Raw genomic sequence first — 16,728 nt, 5'->3', positions numbered from 1 at the left:
TAAGTACTGAAAAAAAGTGGCGCGCGAAATTTTCGAGGTCTCGCCCATGATGTTGTTTTTCGCTTTCTCTTTTCTTCAGCAGTTATCCCGAGGGCATCAACGGCGGATACTATGCTGGGGCGCTGCCGGTACAACAGACGGCGCATTCGACGACTCCTCACGATACTGCGCCTCCACCCCCGGTTCCCGGTGCCGGCGGTGGGCACTCCGTCGTCGGCGGCGGTGGCGGTGGTGGCGGTGGCGGAGGTGGCGGCGGCGGGGCCGGCGGTGGTGGGGGCGGGGGTGGCGGGATCGGCGGGCCCAACTCCTCGTCCTCGTCCGCCGTAACGGTGGCGGGGGCCGCGGGCGGCGGGGCCGGCGGCGCGGGAGGTACGGGCGGCGGGCCCGCAGGGCCGCAGGGCCCCCTGCCGCTGTCGGCGGCGGCGGACCCCGTCCGCCGCGGGCGTGGTGGGTGCGGTCGCCGCCGGCGGGCCCGGCGGCGGTGGTCCCGCGGCCGGGGCCCCCCACCGCCGGACTGCCCGGTCTACCACACAGCATAGTGAGCGAGCCCGACCCCCGGCCGAGCCCGCCCGCCCCGAGCCCCCGTTGACCTTGAAAAACATAACCACCCTCTGATAACACGAATCAACCATTTAGCTCCCTTTCCATCCCCTCCCTCCAGTATACACTCAACTTGAGCTGCTACTCGACTACCACATCGAGCACTACATCACTTCTAATTTTCTGCCCTATATTATTTGATTAAATCATTTTGTCAAGCAACTAGAAGTAATTGCTATTGTTACTTCTGAAGATGGGAATATTAAGGATGTTACTGGCGACAAACGGCCGATACGACTGCCCCGTAAAATCTGTCCGCTCCGCTGCTTCCGAGAAATTTTAGAAGGAGTTTGTGCTTGAGAGAGAATGATAAAGATACGTAAAGAAGGAGAATAAGTGTGAATGGAAGAAATGTCGAATTCGATTGAATACACGTTAGTTTATATTTGTTCTGGTGTACACTAAAGGTTCATATAAAATGTACTATGTAAAGGTAGGTACACGAACTTGCATAAAGGCTTCAATACAGATGATGCAGATTTATGCATAAGTTTACATAAATTTGTATACAAATTAGCATAAAGGCATAGAGTTGCTTAGATGTTATACATAGTGCATAATTTAGTCAGATCGGTCAAGGAAGATACTCTTAGCATAAGTTTTCATATTGTTTAATTGAATAAACATTAAGATATTGAAGTAATTTAGTGAAATTTGTTATTATAATCGACATTTTGTTAACGTCCCAATAATAATTACAATTTCTAAATTAGTTTTACTGTATCCTTATTACAATTGTATTCATTCTTTTAGTTGTTGCAAGCTTTCCTGAAATTGTTGATGAACAAAATAGAATTATATTGCGATTATTTCTTCATTTAGTTTGATTAGCATAAAATAGTAAAAGATGTGTTAATTTTAGAACAAAAAAATAAAAACCGCAATATCTGTAGATATTTGATTTATTTATAGTAAACAGTAATAGTTACATTTGAAATATTGGATTGCATATACATCTGTGTACTTGACGGGTTATTGCTATATGTATTTTTATTTAAACAAAATAATCTCATGTTGATTAAAAGCAGGAAATATTGTCCTATTAAAATTCAGCATAAATTTAAATATTTCTGTAATTGTTAAAGTTATTTCAAACAATATGTTTATCTTGAAAAGTTTTATTATTATCTTGAAAAACTTTATTATTAACTGGAAATCTCTCTTAACTGATTTTGAATTTATTGATTATACTTAAAGTTTTTGTTCATTTATTATAAATTGTTTAATTCTGACACATCTAAAACTATCTAATTAATATGTATATTTATCAAAACGTTCCATTAAAAACGTGGAAATATATGTTGTCCATATTATCGATCAAGGCTCTTACGTTATGTCTACTTAAGTAAGTTAGTATGTAATAACAGAAGCTTTATTTTACATCAGTGCATACAGGTGTATTCAATCAAATTGGCTAGAGAGAGTTAGTAAGTGCGCGTGCGTGTGTGCGTGCGCGCGTGAGTGAGAGAGAGAAAATACGCATGTGCGTGCATGTGTTTTGTGAGAAATAGTGTGACGAGTAAATAAAAGCAATGCGTAAGAAAAAGAAAAAATAGCGCACACAAAAAAATAAAGAGGAAAGGAAAAAAACAGTGAAAAGAGAAAAAGGAATTGAAAATTGCAGTATACTCATTCATATACGTGATTTTACGTTCTCATGTTTGCATTTGTACAGTCGTACGGATAAGAAAGTGCATTTTTGATGTAATTTTTGTGACCAAACCAAATACAGTTAGTATAATGAAGACCAGTCAGTCAGTCAATCAATCAGTCAGTCAGTCAGTCAGTCAGTCAGTCAGTCAGTCAGTCAGTCTCTCTCTCTCTCTCTCTCTCTCTCTCTCTCTCTCTCTCTCTCTCTCTCTCTCAATCTTCCAGTAATTGCATTAATTTTATATGGCATTTGTTTGATTTGGGCGCGCTCTCTTTTGCACTTTCTCCTTACGAAAAATCTCTAAATCTTATAAGTAAATTGTGTGGAAAAAGTATATTAGTAATTAAATAGAAACGAGAAGAGATTCGTATTAAGGTTCGATGAAATTTGTATTTGATATAATAATAATAATAATGATAATAATAATAATGATGATGTAAATGTATTAGGTTGATTATAAAAAACAAGAAAATATGTTTATTATTTTCGATATACGTATTATTAAAACAATTTTAATTCTTGTTTTATATAATTTTTAAATAAAATTATATTTTGTTTATTCTTAATAAACAATTCTATATAAAACTATGTGAATTAATTTGCATAGTTTGTAGTAGAATAAAAAAATTTAAGAACAAAAAGAAATAGATATAAGAATTCCTTCAAAATAGGAAAGAAATATATGAACGAATTTTGATCAATCTAATACATCCATTACCGTGAAAGTAAATAATTGGTATTTGTACAAAGTCACCGATGATTCGACAGAATCAAGAGTGTTTGCATTATAAGCATAATGAAATTTTGAAATTAAACTTATACACACATGTGTGCGTGCGTGCGTGTGCGTGTGTGTGTGTGTGTGCGTGTGTGTGTGCGCGCGCGCGCGCGCGCGTGTGTGTGTGTGTGCGCGTGCGTGCGTGCGTGCGTGCGTTGCGTTCGCGCGCGTGTGCATGCGTGTGTGTGTATACACTGGTGTTCAATAATCAATTTATCATTATTAGCACATGATCTTTATCATCATTAGCACATAATTTTCAAGTATATTCAATAACCATTCAAATTTTCAGATCCGTATTTAAAATATTTAATTGTTGATAGATTTCGATGAATTTGTTAAATTACAGATGATTATAAAAAAGAGATACACGCGAGTTTCTTACATTCATCAAGTAATAAATAATTTGCAGAATTATATTCGAACTTTTATAGATTTCATTTTATTTACTTTACATTATAAATAATTTTGTCGCAAAATATTCATTTAAATATTCAAATTTTCGAGTATAGAATCATATACAAAAGAGGAAAAGTCTGTAGTTAATAAAGAAATAATGTATCAGATTGATTATGACTCTAATTTTTTTTCCTATTTTGCCTTTTATCTTTTTGTCTAATAAAAAAAATAAACGAATCAAATTTTAGTCAGCCTAACATGTAATTATATGTACAAGGTATCCTATACCATCTGTACATTTCTTTTAAAATAAAAGGAAGTGGTTTTTTTTTAGTCAAAAATTTCAAACTTTAATGGTAAATTAAGTACGCTTTATTAAATGATAACATTTTTAACTTCTGATTTTGACTTTTTAAACCAAATATAAAAATTTTTAAATGTTACATGTAGTTTTTATTTCGAATTTGAATTACATGCAAAACAACTAACAAGGGATATGTCACGGGTGTCCGGCGCCGATTTGATTTTCCTTAATCCTCCATTGTTTGGTCGACAAACGAACATTAGTGCTCTTATATGAGCACCGCACCGGTTTATATGTGTGTCGCTGTATTAGTGCAACGTTGCCACATAGGTTACTACATAACCTATACTTGTTTTGAAGACATTAATAAACAATTATTGTACTTAGAGAGTCAAATTAATATCTAACTTACTTTTGTACCAACACACTCTTGTAAAAATAGAAGATATTGATCGATTCATTGATCTAGCTATCACAGTAAATGAGGTTTGGGAACAATGCAAGTTTTGTCGACTATACATATTTGCTCTCTTCATATCACACGTTAACACCTTCAAAGCATTTAATGAAAATTTTATGAAACAGAATTGAGAAAACAATCATACAGATATAATCTAGAATGTTGTAAGTGAAAAGTCAAAAAGTTTCATAGTCAAATTTTATTCCAGGTTTATGCAATTAACAAAATTAGATGTGACCTGAGCGTCCGTCTTATACGGGAGTAATAAAGAGTTAAAATATGTTGTTAAATACGGAAATCTAAGAGATTCGTTTTTTTATTTTTATTTGTTTTTTATTGGCAGAATTTTATGTTTAGGGAATGAAACATTACTTTGAAGAACAACGATATTTTTCATTCAGACGAATATCGTCGAAAGTAAAAGAGACAAACAAAATTTTTTAAACGAAGATTGTACAGTTTAAAGAGTACTTTAAAGTTGTAAAAAAAAAAAATAAAATTCTTTGTTTTTATCAACTTGTTAAAATACTTCTACCACCCTAAGTTTTTTCAAATTTTTTTTCAGCCAAATTAAAGGTTATTTTTTTCCAAATTCAACCATATATAATAAAATTGTGTTTTACCCCCTAAACATGAGATTCCAACGATATAAAAAATCTTAGATTTTCACGTTTAACAATATATTTCAAGGAGAATCAAATCGGTGACGGATACCCGTGACATGTCTCTTGTAAGAAATTTTTATTTCAACTTTTTCTGAAAATGCTTCTATTAACTTCAACATGATCTTACATTCTGGTTTGTAGTGTAAAATAAACTTTTTTTTAGAATTTTTGGGAGACAAAATAAAGCTTTAAAAACCAATCTTTCCTCCAAATATGTATTCATCTTTGATAAATATAAAATATATTTTTTTGACTTGTTTTAATTGAGATATAAATGATGTTAGATCGCTGAAAAGAGGCCTGATTCCTCGCTATCGAACATATTCCAAGTTTACCACATCATCTAACAATATTTACTTACACCGACTATTTTGTTCACAAGGAATGTTTGCACGGAATAGACTAGAAAAAATTATTTATCTTAAAAATTAGCAAAATGGCGGCTGTTTGAAAAAAAGTTGAATTTGTACCTAAATTTTATTTTTTACGCTAAAAATAAATTATTACAGGTATCAAAATTATTTCAGTCTATTCCATAGAGAAGTGTTTTCTATAAGAAAAAAGTTTATGAATATGTATAGTGTGTCTTCAATTATACCCGTCAGTTCAAAAAATGTAGTTTTGAGAAAAACGCGTTTAAGGTTTTAAGTTTACTTTTTTCGGTTTTTGCTAAAACTTTACAATTTAACCCAATATTCTATACATCTAAATCAATCAAATTATCATTTTTATCATTATTTTTATTATATTGCAAAAAATTTTTTTCGATTTTTTTTTTAAATCTTACAAATCAGAATGTACTCTTGAAAATGATGAAAAGTAAATTTGATCTTTCACAAATTACGCGGTATTCTTTGAATCCTAGGTGTAATTAAAAAGTACAAAATTTTTTCAGAAAATTCAGCATTGAGACAAAAATTTATTTCTTTTTTTTTTTCTTTTACTAGAAGACATTGACACGCTGATACGATTACAATGAGTTTGACTATTTTAATATTGAATATAAGCAATTAAAAATTACACGTTTTTTTTATCTGTCACCGATACAAAATTTATAAAAATGTCGCGTTTATTTTTGTAATAGTGCCTATATTAGAAATGACGTGTTAATAAAAAACTAACATGATGGAGAAACATGAAATTGATATTGTAAAAAATGTTAATTTTTTACCATATGGTTTGGAAAATAGTCATGAAAAGAATGCATTTTGTTTGACATATGGAGGCGATTGCCAGAAGGGAGCGGCCAGTGAGCATCGAACTACGTTAGTTTTCGTTTATCTATTTCTGCGTGTACGTGTAGATCAACCAAAAATTTTTTCTCAGCAGGAGTGGGAGTATTGTTAGCGAACACATAATGGGCCCTAACTTTGGGATGGTATTGTCGCGAGTGTACTAACTTAAAAATGATGTATGTGATTGAGACACTTTGTATGTATGTACATATACAGGGTGAGGGAAAAGTACCGAAACAGCAAAATATCTCGAAAACTAAACATTTTAGAAAAAAAGTGTTTTCAGATAAAAGTTGTAGGGTTTCAAAAGATCTATTTACTAATATCAACAGTTTGACCTTGGATAGTGTCGCCAAGGTCAGATCAAAATTACATTAACTTTTTTAAATGAAATATCCTATTTTTGATTCCAGAATCTAGCTGGTGGCAAGAACTTTCCAAAACCCTACCAGAAAGTTTATTTTTGTTGAGTACTTTCCGAGTTGTGAGGCTTGAAAGGTACAAATAAACTTTCTTGTAGGATTTTGGAAAGGTCTTGACACCAGATATTAGATTCTGGAATCAAAAATAGGGTGTTCCATTTAAAAAAGTTAATATGATTTTGATCTGATCTTGGCGATGCCATCCAAGGTCAAACTGATAAGATCTGTAAATAGATCTTCTGAAACCCTACAACTTCTATCTGAAACACTTTTTTCTAAAATACTTAGTTTTCGAGATATTTTGCTGTTTCGGTACTTTTCCTTCACCCTGCACACACACACACACACACACACACACACACACACACACACGCGCGCGCACGCGTACACACACGCACGCGCACACACACGCACGCGCACACACACACACACACACACACGCACGCACGCATACGCGCGCGCGCAGAGTATCTAAGGCACTTGAGTCGAATAAGGCCTAATACTAAATAAGATCCATTTTTAAATTTACCATTTAAAAACGCTCTTTATGTTTGTGAAATATATGCTTAAAAGATATGTCACAGGAAGTAGATAAAGAGGGACTGGGGAATTAATACCGAAAACAACACGTTTATTCAGTACAACAAAAATTTGTAACAAAATGGGTAAATCAACCGTTTTTATAAAAATTTATTGTAAATTTAATAAGTATACATTATTTTATGGTTTGTTACAACGTATAATATTATTCAACTTTTTAACTGTAGTAAAAAACAAATTATATATTTATATATATATCGATTTTTTTGAATAAATATACTTTTCTATAAATTATTATTAAATAAGGCATACTTATACATTTATTGTTATATACATTGTCATTTATTTATATATGTGGCTTACAGAGACTGACGATTTTCAATGACTTTCCATAAGCTGAAATTGCACTCAAATAGCCAGCATTTCTCAAAGTTAAAATATTAAATATAGAAAAAATTAATTGTGATGTTTTACAGTAAAATGGATCCTAAAGGATTTTGTGTTCGTGATTAATAATCATTTTAAAAGTGAGTTGGAAAATAGTATTTAATTCTTTTGTTTTTTTTTAATTTTTTTTAATTCGGGCTTTATTAAAAGCACAAGAATTTAATAAAAGGCTCAATGTCAGAGTTGTAAAAGAAATTTCTTTTGTTTATTTAAAAACGTTTTATATAGAAAATAATTTTATTTTGGTAAGTGATTGAAATAAACATTTTATTCTCATTTCATTTATTTCAATATCTTTGTAAATAGAATTTATAAAAAATAAAATAAGTTATGTGGGCCTTATTCGGCTCAGGTACCTTAATTTTACTTATGTCGAATATCTTGTAAATGATATATTATTATGGAAAAAGTTTTCGACAAAAATTATGATCTGAAAGAGAACAAATAATAGCAAAATCAATTTTCGATAAAATCGATTTTTCAAGATTACATATGAAAGCCGTTGTTATTTTTTGTAATAAAATTATGATTTTTAAAAATAGTTTTTTAAATTGTTTATATAAAAGTATAAAGGTGTAGAGTTATTAAAAATTAATTATTTATGAAATATTTTTTACTTTATTCCAGCATATATTTTGACGTAAAACATGAAATATCTTGTACTGTTGGTATTTACTCATTTTTTTTGTTATTTGTTGATAATTGTATTTTTATATACAGAATAATCATGTAAAAAATTAATTTTATTTTATTTATAATTTTTGATAATCTTTATACCTAACATTGAAAAATTGATTTTTTCGAAAAGTGATTTTACTATTATTTGTCTTTTGAGAGACGAGACCAAGTATTGTCTGAAAAATTTTTCTACGATAGTTTATGACACATGCATCATGTATAAGATATTTGTGGTGGACAAATAAATAGGATATATACATATACAGGATGTCCCATAAAGATCGTAAGAATTCTTAAGAGTAGATTTCTGAGATTATTTTTAGAGAAAAATAAAACTAATTGAAGCTATATTAAGTTTTAATCGGAAAGGTTTAAAATTGGCAAATTAATCTGTTCGAAATTTGTACTCTTAGATATGGTACATTATTCAATGAGAGGGTATGCAAAATCTAAAATATGGAAAATTAAAATCTAATTAAGAATATTTTTGCTACTGTGTAATATACCATATCTAAACGCATATTTTTAGATAATTTGATTTTCTTTTGAACTCTTTTTATTTAAAAATTATTGTAGTCTGGACATTTTGATATTAAGATTTTTGTCTTAAAATTATCTTAGGAATATATCTTTAAGTGCTTTTATGGGACATCCTGTATATATATATATATATATATATATATATATATATATATATATATATATATATATATATATATGTATATATATATATATATATATATGTATAAATATAATTTGGATTTAAATATATATTTTTGTAATATGAATTATCACTGCAATCATTAATAATAGATATAATTTAAAAAGAAACAAAAAAGAGGGTGATGCAGAAAAGCGCGAGTGAAATGAACAAATTAAAAAAAATTTGAAAAATCTAAAATTTTGAAAAAGTTCTAATACATACACAGTGATTTTTATAATCACAATTCTAAGAATTAATAATCATAAAAATTTTTTATTGAAATTATAGAAAATTAAAAGGTTTAATATAGATGCCAAGCAAATTAAGCAGTTCTTCCTCTTTGTAATCGAAAGAAAAAGATTTATCACCATTTTAATAGAACAAAACATTGTACTTGATATTATGTTTAGCTTATTTGTCATAAAGGTTTTGATTATTATAGATAATATATGTTAATTAATTTCATCAAAATACACTATAGTTTCTTTTGATTTTTAACTTCTTTGATAATTCTTTTAATGCTTTGTGTTACCCTTGATTATAGATTATGCGTCTTGTAATAATATTCTTATTTTTATGTTTATTTTAAATAATTGTATCAAACTGAATATTTTACATTTCAATATATTTGCTAAATAAATAAAAAAAGAAAAAAAATTATATTCTATTTTCCCTAATTTTGATATAATACAATGAGACGATTAAGAAATTTTTTGCAGTTATACATTAGTTTGTCATATTGTACTTTAGTTTGTATTGTTTTTTTTTATTAAAAAAAATAACAATTTCTTATAAATAATTAAATATTAAATAATTCGGATATTTTGAAGAAATAATTTCTTTTTCAGTACAAAGGTTATAATTTTTTAAGAGCTCGCAACTGTTTCTCGAGCTTGAGAAGTAATCAAAATTTGATGAGAAATTATAAGAAAATATTGAGCTAATTGATTTCATATTTTTTTTTTTTTTGGAGTTTTAAAGGTGGACTTTTAAGGAGCGTAAAATGTATAAATAAACTAAAAAATAATTAAAGACATGGCGGCTGCGTCCAGTGGCGTAGAACGTGTTTTTTTTTATTCGGTCGAACGGTGGGCATGTTTAGCTCGTGATACTTATTTGAAACAAAAATTTTTTATTTTTTATCACTTTTTGGAATCATAGTTCTCGTATGACGAGAGGAATTTAAGAAAAAAAAAAACATTGCGAAAATGGTCACAATTTTTGAAGAACAGTTGTAATTTTTACAAAAAAATGCTATATTTTTTATTGCTATTTGAAAATAGTTCAATTTCATTAAAATAGCTCTCGCAGTACGATAGTGAATCTAATTTAGAATACGTATACCAAAAATAAAATTAATCGGACGACCGGTGAAACAGTTATCATGCCCACCAATAAAAAAGAAACACGTTCTACGCTACTGGACGCAGCCGCCATGTCTTTAATTATTTTTTAGTTTATTTATACTTTTTATGCTTTTTAAGAGTCCACCTTTAAAAAAAAAAAAATGAAATCAATTAGCCCAATAGTTTTCTTACAATTTCTTATCACATTTTGACTACTTTTCAAGCTCGAGAAACAGTTGTGAGCCTTTAGTCAAAGTTGAGGCAGTAGTAATTATTTCGTAAAATACTTGAAATTATGAAAATGCTGCACGAATGTAGGAAAGATAATCAAGGCAGTACAACAATTCTTATATTTACGATAATATTAAGAATTGTGTGTTGAAATAGAAATTTTTAGAACATAATAGGAAATACTAGTGCAGGTATTTGTTTTTAAATGGAAATAAAATTTCAATAAAATCACGAGGACAATGAGAAAAGTTTATTGTTAAATTAATATTTGAGATAAATCCATAATAATGCTATTATTCTAACTGAAAGGATTATATATTTAGTCAATTCTAGCTTACAATTTTTTCCGATCTATTTAAATAATTTGTTGACGAATGTCTTGATCTCTTAGAATATAGAATATAGATTTTTGTGTATATTGTGATAATGTTATAATTAGTTAATTATTGATAATTAGTATAATTTCTCATTTTTTTTAATCGAAACAAAAATAATTTATGTTTCCTCAAGAACTGTTTGTCTTATTTTTTTTTATAAGTGAGCTTGATTAAAGCGTGATTGATAAGAAGTTGCGATAAGAGTAGGAAAGTGAGAGAGAGGGAGAAAAAGAAAAGGTTGGGAGGGAGCGCGCGCGTGCACGAGGGAGAGCGTATACGAAAATGAGTTTTATTAATAAATATACGATTATTGTGTATGAAGTAAAGCAATTACGATGTGTTATAAATACCTGAATATAATGGAGATGATATATTATTAAGAAAAGAAATGAGTATACCGATTTTCTGAAAAAATTATGGTGATGCTAATAATTAAATACAAAAAAATATGGGGTTAATCTTTTACAGAGATATATCTGTTTTTTTAAAATAACTTTCTGGTTTTAATCTCATTTTTATAATGAAGCTACTATTATTGTAAAATCAGATTGCAATAATTACTACTTTACTAATTAACGAAGAATTTTAAAGAAGATTATTAAAGCATTGGAATGAAAAATTGCTTTAATATATTATCAGATTTGCAAAAAATATTACAGGCGATTTTGTTTTCAATTTTCAGTGGCTGATATGTCAGGATAAAAGAGATAATCTTCGTTATTTAACCCATTAATGGCCCATTTTTATAGCAAAAATATTTTCTGATTAATATAACAGTAAACAAAAACTTAATATGAATAAAGATTAAGAAAAATTTTGTTTTAAACAATATATTATTTCAATTTAAATAATTTTTTAATAATTTCAATATTAAAATATCTAAAAAATTAATTTTTATATTTATATACGCAAATATTCAAAAAGTTTTAAATGTATGATTATTAATTGTTTAATGATTTTTATGACAATATTATGAACATCTGAATTTTAAAAACACGTAAAAATGATTTTATTGAACCAAGATTAACGTTGATTTTTATAAATAATATAGTATAAATTTTTCAAGTTTAGAAAATATAAAAAAACGCAGACATATATATATATATATATTACTACATATAATAGAAGACTTCTAAAATTTTCTTATATGAAAGTTTTTTTTTAATTAATTTATTATAATTTATTTTTAAAAGTAGATTTTTATAAAATATCGTGGCCTTTACTGGGTTAAAAGTACTCCGAATAAGAAGAAAGAAAAAGACTAGACTGAGTTTGGTATTCGTGGAAGCCTCCAGGATGCAACGTGCACACTTCCGCGAGCAAGCCTTTGCTTCTCCGAACGAGAAAATGTGAAAAAAAAATCATTCCAATTTCGACTTTAAATAGAAATCTGATGTATCTCCAATATATGTGTGTGCGTGTGCGTGTGCGTGTGCGTGCGTGCGTGTGTGCGTGTGCGTGCGTGCGTGCGTGCGTGCGTGCATGCGTGCGTGTATGTGTGCATGTGTAGGAGGGGGGGGGGTGGATGTGGTTGGATGTGCATGTGATACACAAATCTGGAAGAGAGAGAAATAATGTGAGGTAACATCAGAAAAGAGGGAGAGAAAGAAAAAGGAGAAACACAAAGCATCACAAGTACACTTTCATACAGACACATAGAGCGCGTGACAGGGATTGTATACACATTTTTTAATAGAATACGCTATGTGCATAAAATACACAAAACATACATGATACGTCTACGGCACGATAAGATGGTCCTGAATTAGAAGCTTGTTGCTTTCTAAACGAAAGAAAAAAAAAGAAAAATAGAACCAGTTTGTCTTGACACAGTCGTATCTACGTAACGTAGAGAAACATTATATACATATTTTTTTTGCAAGAATTATTACTTATAAATACGTCATTATATATAAATATAAATATATATATATATATATATATATATATATTATGTATGTATATATATATATATATATATATATATATATATATATATATATATATATATATATATAAAGAATGAGAGAAAGAGAGTATGAGCGAAAGGGAAAGAAAGAATGAGAGAACAAGAAAGTAAAGCTACTTGGAAAAAAAAATGTACGGAGAGAGTTGTTTTCATTTATAAAACAATTTTAATTGTAAAGAGATAATTGCGAATTAATACACAAAAAAGATTATTTTGAATATTTCTTTCCGTGAAAAAAAGAAAGATAAAGAATAAATTTATCCTTTATATTATCAGATTACAAATGAGCGAGTACGAGTGAATGAGAGATAATAAGATAGATTGCTTTTAATTAATAATTTTTTCAGTTTTTTTTTAAATTAATAAGTTTTTCTTGTGCGAATATATTTGTATAGATAGAAAATTATTCTCTGTAATATTCGTTTTTTCTTCTCCATTTCATTTCATTTTTCGTTTCTCGACGAGAGAAAACTGACAGCACCAAACATGCGTTTTCGTTCCTTGCACTTATACAAACCACTAAAAAGGAAAAAGTAAACAAAAGAGAAGCAACAATAAAAATTAAAGAGTCAGTTAATACACTCAGTAACGCGATATAATAATTGAATGAAACGGTAATGTCGAGATAAACGAGCAACATTATTATTATAATTAATAATAATTATAATAAATACAATATTTGTATAATAATAATGACGGATTTTTTCTTTGTGGTGTGCTATATTGAATATGTTGCACACTCGGATCTATTTTTCCCCAATTCATATACTCCCAACCTGATTGATATACATACATATAAAATAGAGTATAAACTGTTCGTCTTGCAGTAACTTAATTTTTCGGCTTGATTTATTTAGGCAGGTTTGATAAAGTTAATAATACTGGACGCACGCGCACTTTGGAAAGACTCACATCGGAAGGGACACATTAGTAGTAATATAGAATAATAAGAAAAATAATAAATGATTTGTCATTTGTTTTACCTTTGTTTTTCTTTCTCTAATTTAAAAATGCATGGATTATATTTTTATTATATTATAAGTTTGTATCAATCTTCATATTTATTTGTAAAGATGTATATTTCATAACATATTGTGTTTCATAACATTTTGAGTCATATATTTGTCTAGATAGGTCTAAACGACAGTAGAACGTATAAGAAAACGGGAAAAGGTAAATAAGCAGGTTATTTATTAAAATGAAAAACAAGTTATTCTTTTTATTGAAAAGAAAGTGCATATGTAAATATTCCTTTATCCAAAAATTTTGATTTTGAAACGAACTGTTTGATAATTTGGAAAAGAAGAAAAACATGGACGGCGACTTTTGTGGGGTGTGTGTGTGGAGTACTCCACACATGAGAATTTTTCATGTGTGGAATTCCACACATAAAAAATTCTTCATAAACAACTTTTTGAAAATAAGTGTTAAACTAAAAATTGTTAAATATTTTTGGAACTTTTATTTTAATCCAAATTTCAATTACACACACTGAGCAAACCAATATTTATAAAATATTTACAATTTTGTTGCTCATTATTGTGTATAATTTCTTAAGATAAAGAGATTTTAATATGAAAATTAAATTCTGAAAACGTTTTGTTCCCCCCTCCCCCCTCCTCCCGATCAAGTTGTCCAACTCTACATGTGGTGAGCTGACAAGTCGCCGCCCCTGAAAACAGATAAACATGAAGATCGATATGAACCTATGACGAAGAAAACCCGTGCATTTCTAAATTAAAGAAAGAGCAAAGAAAGATGGAACAAATAAAAAATCAATTATTCTTTATTTTCTTATTCTATATTACTGATGTGTCTATTCAGTGCGTTTTTCCGAAGTGTGCGCGCATTTAGCATTATTAACTTAACGACCTTGCAAATCATTGACGGACAGTACATCATCGATATATAGTATTGGATAGAGCATTCATTCGAATTTTTCTGCACACACGAAAAAGAAAGAACGATAAGTAAAATGTAGTGAGTACATTGATTAAGGGCCCTGAGGCACTTAAAAATTTTGTATCCACAATCGTTCTATTAATAGTTTTAAGCTATAACAGATGCCTCTCAGGATCCCTAGGAAAACTACAAGACCACATTTACAGAGAGAAACCTGACAGCGGCCATCCCGACCTTTTTCGTGATACCACTAAGACCCCTGTACATTAGTCACCCATGGAGGTGAAGCATTGCGCACAATGATGGCAGCTTTGGCGGTTGAACCAATCAGAAGACAACTCATTTTGCAGGCGCTTACTTTAAAGTGAAATTTAATTATAAGAAATGAAAATGCGTAAATTATGTAAAATTTTAAATATATATTTAATGACATACAATAAAAACTTTAAATAAAATACAGAAATAAATGAAATAATGTTATTGCAGATGAATTTCGTTCTTTATAATTTTTTACTTGAAATACAAATTTCATAAAATACATTATCTCTACAGCAGATTGTTGCAGAGAGTTCCCAGTCGGCACAGAGAATTCAAAAAGAATTCAGACTTATGTCATCATTCAAAATTCATTTTCAAACGCAAAAAGAACTTTTTTCAGAAAAATAATTCTTTCTGCATTTCAAAATGAACACCAAATTGATGACATACGTCTGAATTCTTTTTTAATTCTTTTTGAATCTGTGTGCCCACTGGGTTTTCAACCTTTCACAGTTTATGTGTAACACTTCTGAAAAAATTCTGTAAAATATGGAAATGTTGCAATCAAAATGTTTTTAAAATCTATTACAGTAAATTTTTAAATTAGGCTTTTAAAATTGTTAATTGTAATTGTTATTATTTATTTATGTAGTAGAAATGCAAGAATATTACGTAAAATATTTACTTATATATATTGTATATATTCTTTTTACTAAATTTTAAAAATCAAATTTACATTTATTGTATTAAGCAGATTGTAAATAATAAATAAATACGTAGAATAAAAACACTATATTTTATACATAATTTTTATTACAACTTTTATTATAATTTTTATTATAACTTTTTAATATTTATCTTCTAAATACGATAAATTTAAATTTTATTTGCTTATATACAATAAACATACATATATGCAATACAGCTAGTTTAAATTTAAGTTGTTATTTTATTCAAGTCTGCATTTTATTTTCAATTATATGTTATATAATATTGCTCATTGTAATCCTCTGAATATAATATACGAGGTGTGTTCAAAAAGTATCGCGAATTTTGAATTTTCGCGGGTTACGTATATTCGAATTTCGATCTTTTTGTGGCGTTATGTTGGTACTCATGTCTCTCACTTATGCCGACAAGCTCGGCCATTTTGAATGTTCACTTAATTGTTGACAGCTGCTTTGCTTGCACGTGTTTTGGATCGTCTTCGATTTTTACCTATTCAAAAAAATGGATCAAAGAACCTGTATCAAATTTTGTGTGAAAAACGAAATTAAATGCGCGGATGCATTCCGAATGTTGACTGTGGCATACGGAGAAGCTACCTTGGACCGAAGCAACGTTTATCGGTGGTACAAAATGTTCTCAGAAGGCCGAGAAGATGTGAACGACGAAGAGCGTGCCGGACGCCCGAGCACTTCAACAACAGACGAAAAAATTAATGAAGTGGAGAAAATGGTATTGGCCAATCGTCGAATCACCGTTAGAGAAGTTGCTGAGGACCTAAACATATCGATTGGCTCGTGCCATTCGATTTTTATCAATGATTTGGGCATGAGACGGGTCGCCGCGAAATTCGTACCAAAATTGCTCAATTGCGACCAAAAACAGCATCGCATGAACATTGCTAATGAGATGTTGGACTCTGTCCGCGACGACCCAAATTTGCTCCAGAGGGTCATAACTGGTGACGAATCGTGGGTTTATGGTTATGACGTGGAAACCAAAGCTCAATCATCTCAATGGAAGCTGCCGCACGAACC

At 29.9% G+C, this 16,728-nt stretch overlaps 1 protein-coding gene across 4 annotated transcripts in view; it reads left to right on the top strand.

Moving 5' to 3' along the window:
* LOC105207422 (C-terminal-binding protein) overlaps nucleotides 1-15,198 on the top strand; it is a 131,984-nt gene extending 116,786 nt beyond the window's left edge. Inside the window, exon 8 of one of the 4 annotated variants that reach the window (XM_039454569.1) lies at nucleotides 14,914-15,198. In XM_039454569.1, coding sequence (XP_039310503.1) covers nucleotides 14,914-14,977 — 64 coding nt within the window. In that variant the 3' untranslated portion in view covers nucleotides 14,978-15,198. Of the gene's footprint in view, nucleotides 1-79; nucleotides 3,600-11,518; nucleotides 12,686-14,913 lie in introns of those variants that run through there. The other 3 variants (XM_039454571.1, XM_039454567.1, XM_039454566.1) reach the window with 3 other exon arrangements.
* Nucleotides 15,199-16,728: the final 1,530 nt, after the last annotated feature.

This window comes from Solenopsis invicta, chromosome 10 (genome assembly GCF_016802725.1).
Source record: "Solenopsis invicta isolate M01_SB chromosome 10, UNIL_Sinv_3.0, whole genome shotgun sequence".
NCBI lineage: Eukaryota > Metazoa > Arthropoda > Insecta > Hymenoptera > Formicidae > Solenopsis > Solenopsis invicta.
The sequence above is the reverse complement of the archived record's forward strand: the minus strand, read 5'-3'. Positions and strand labels throughout refer to the sequence as shown.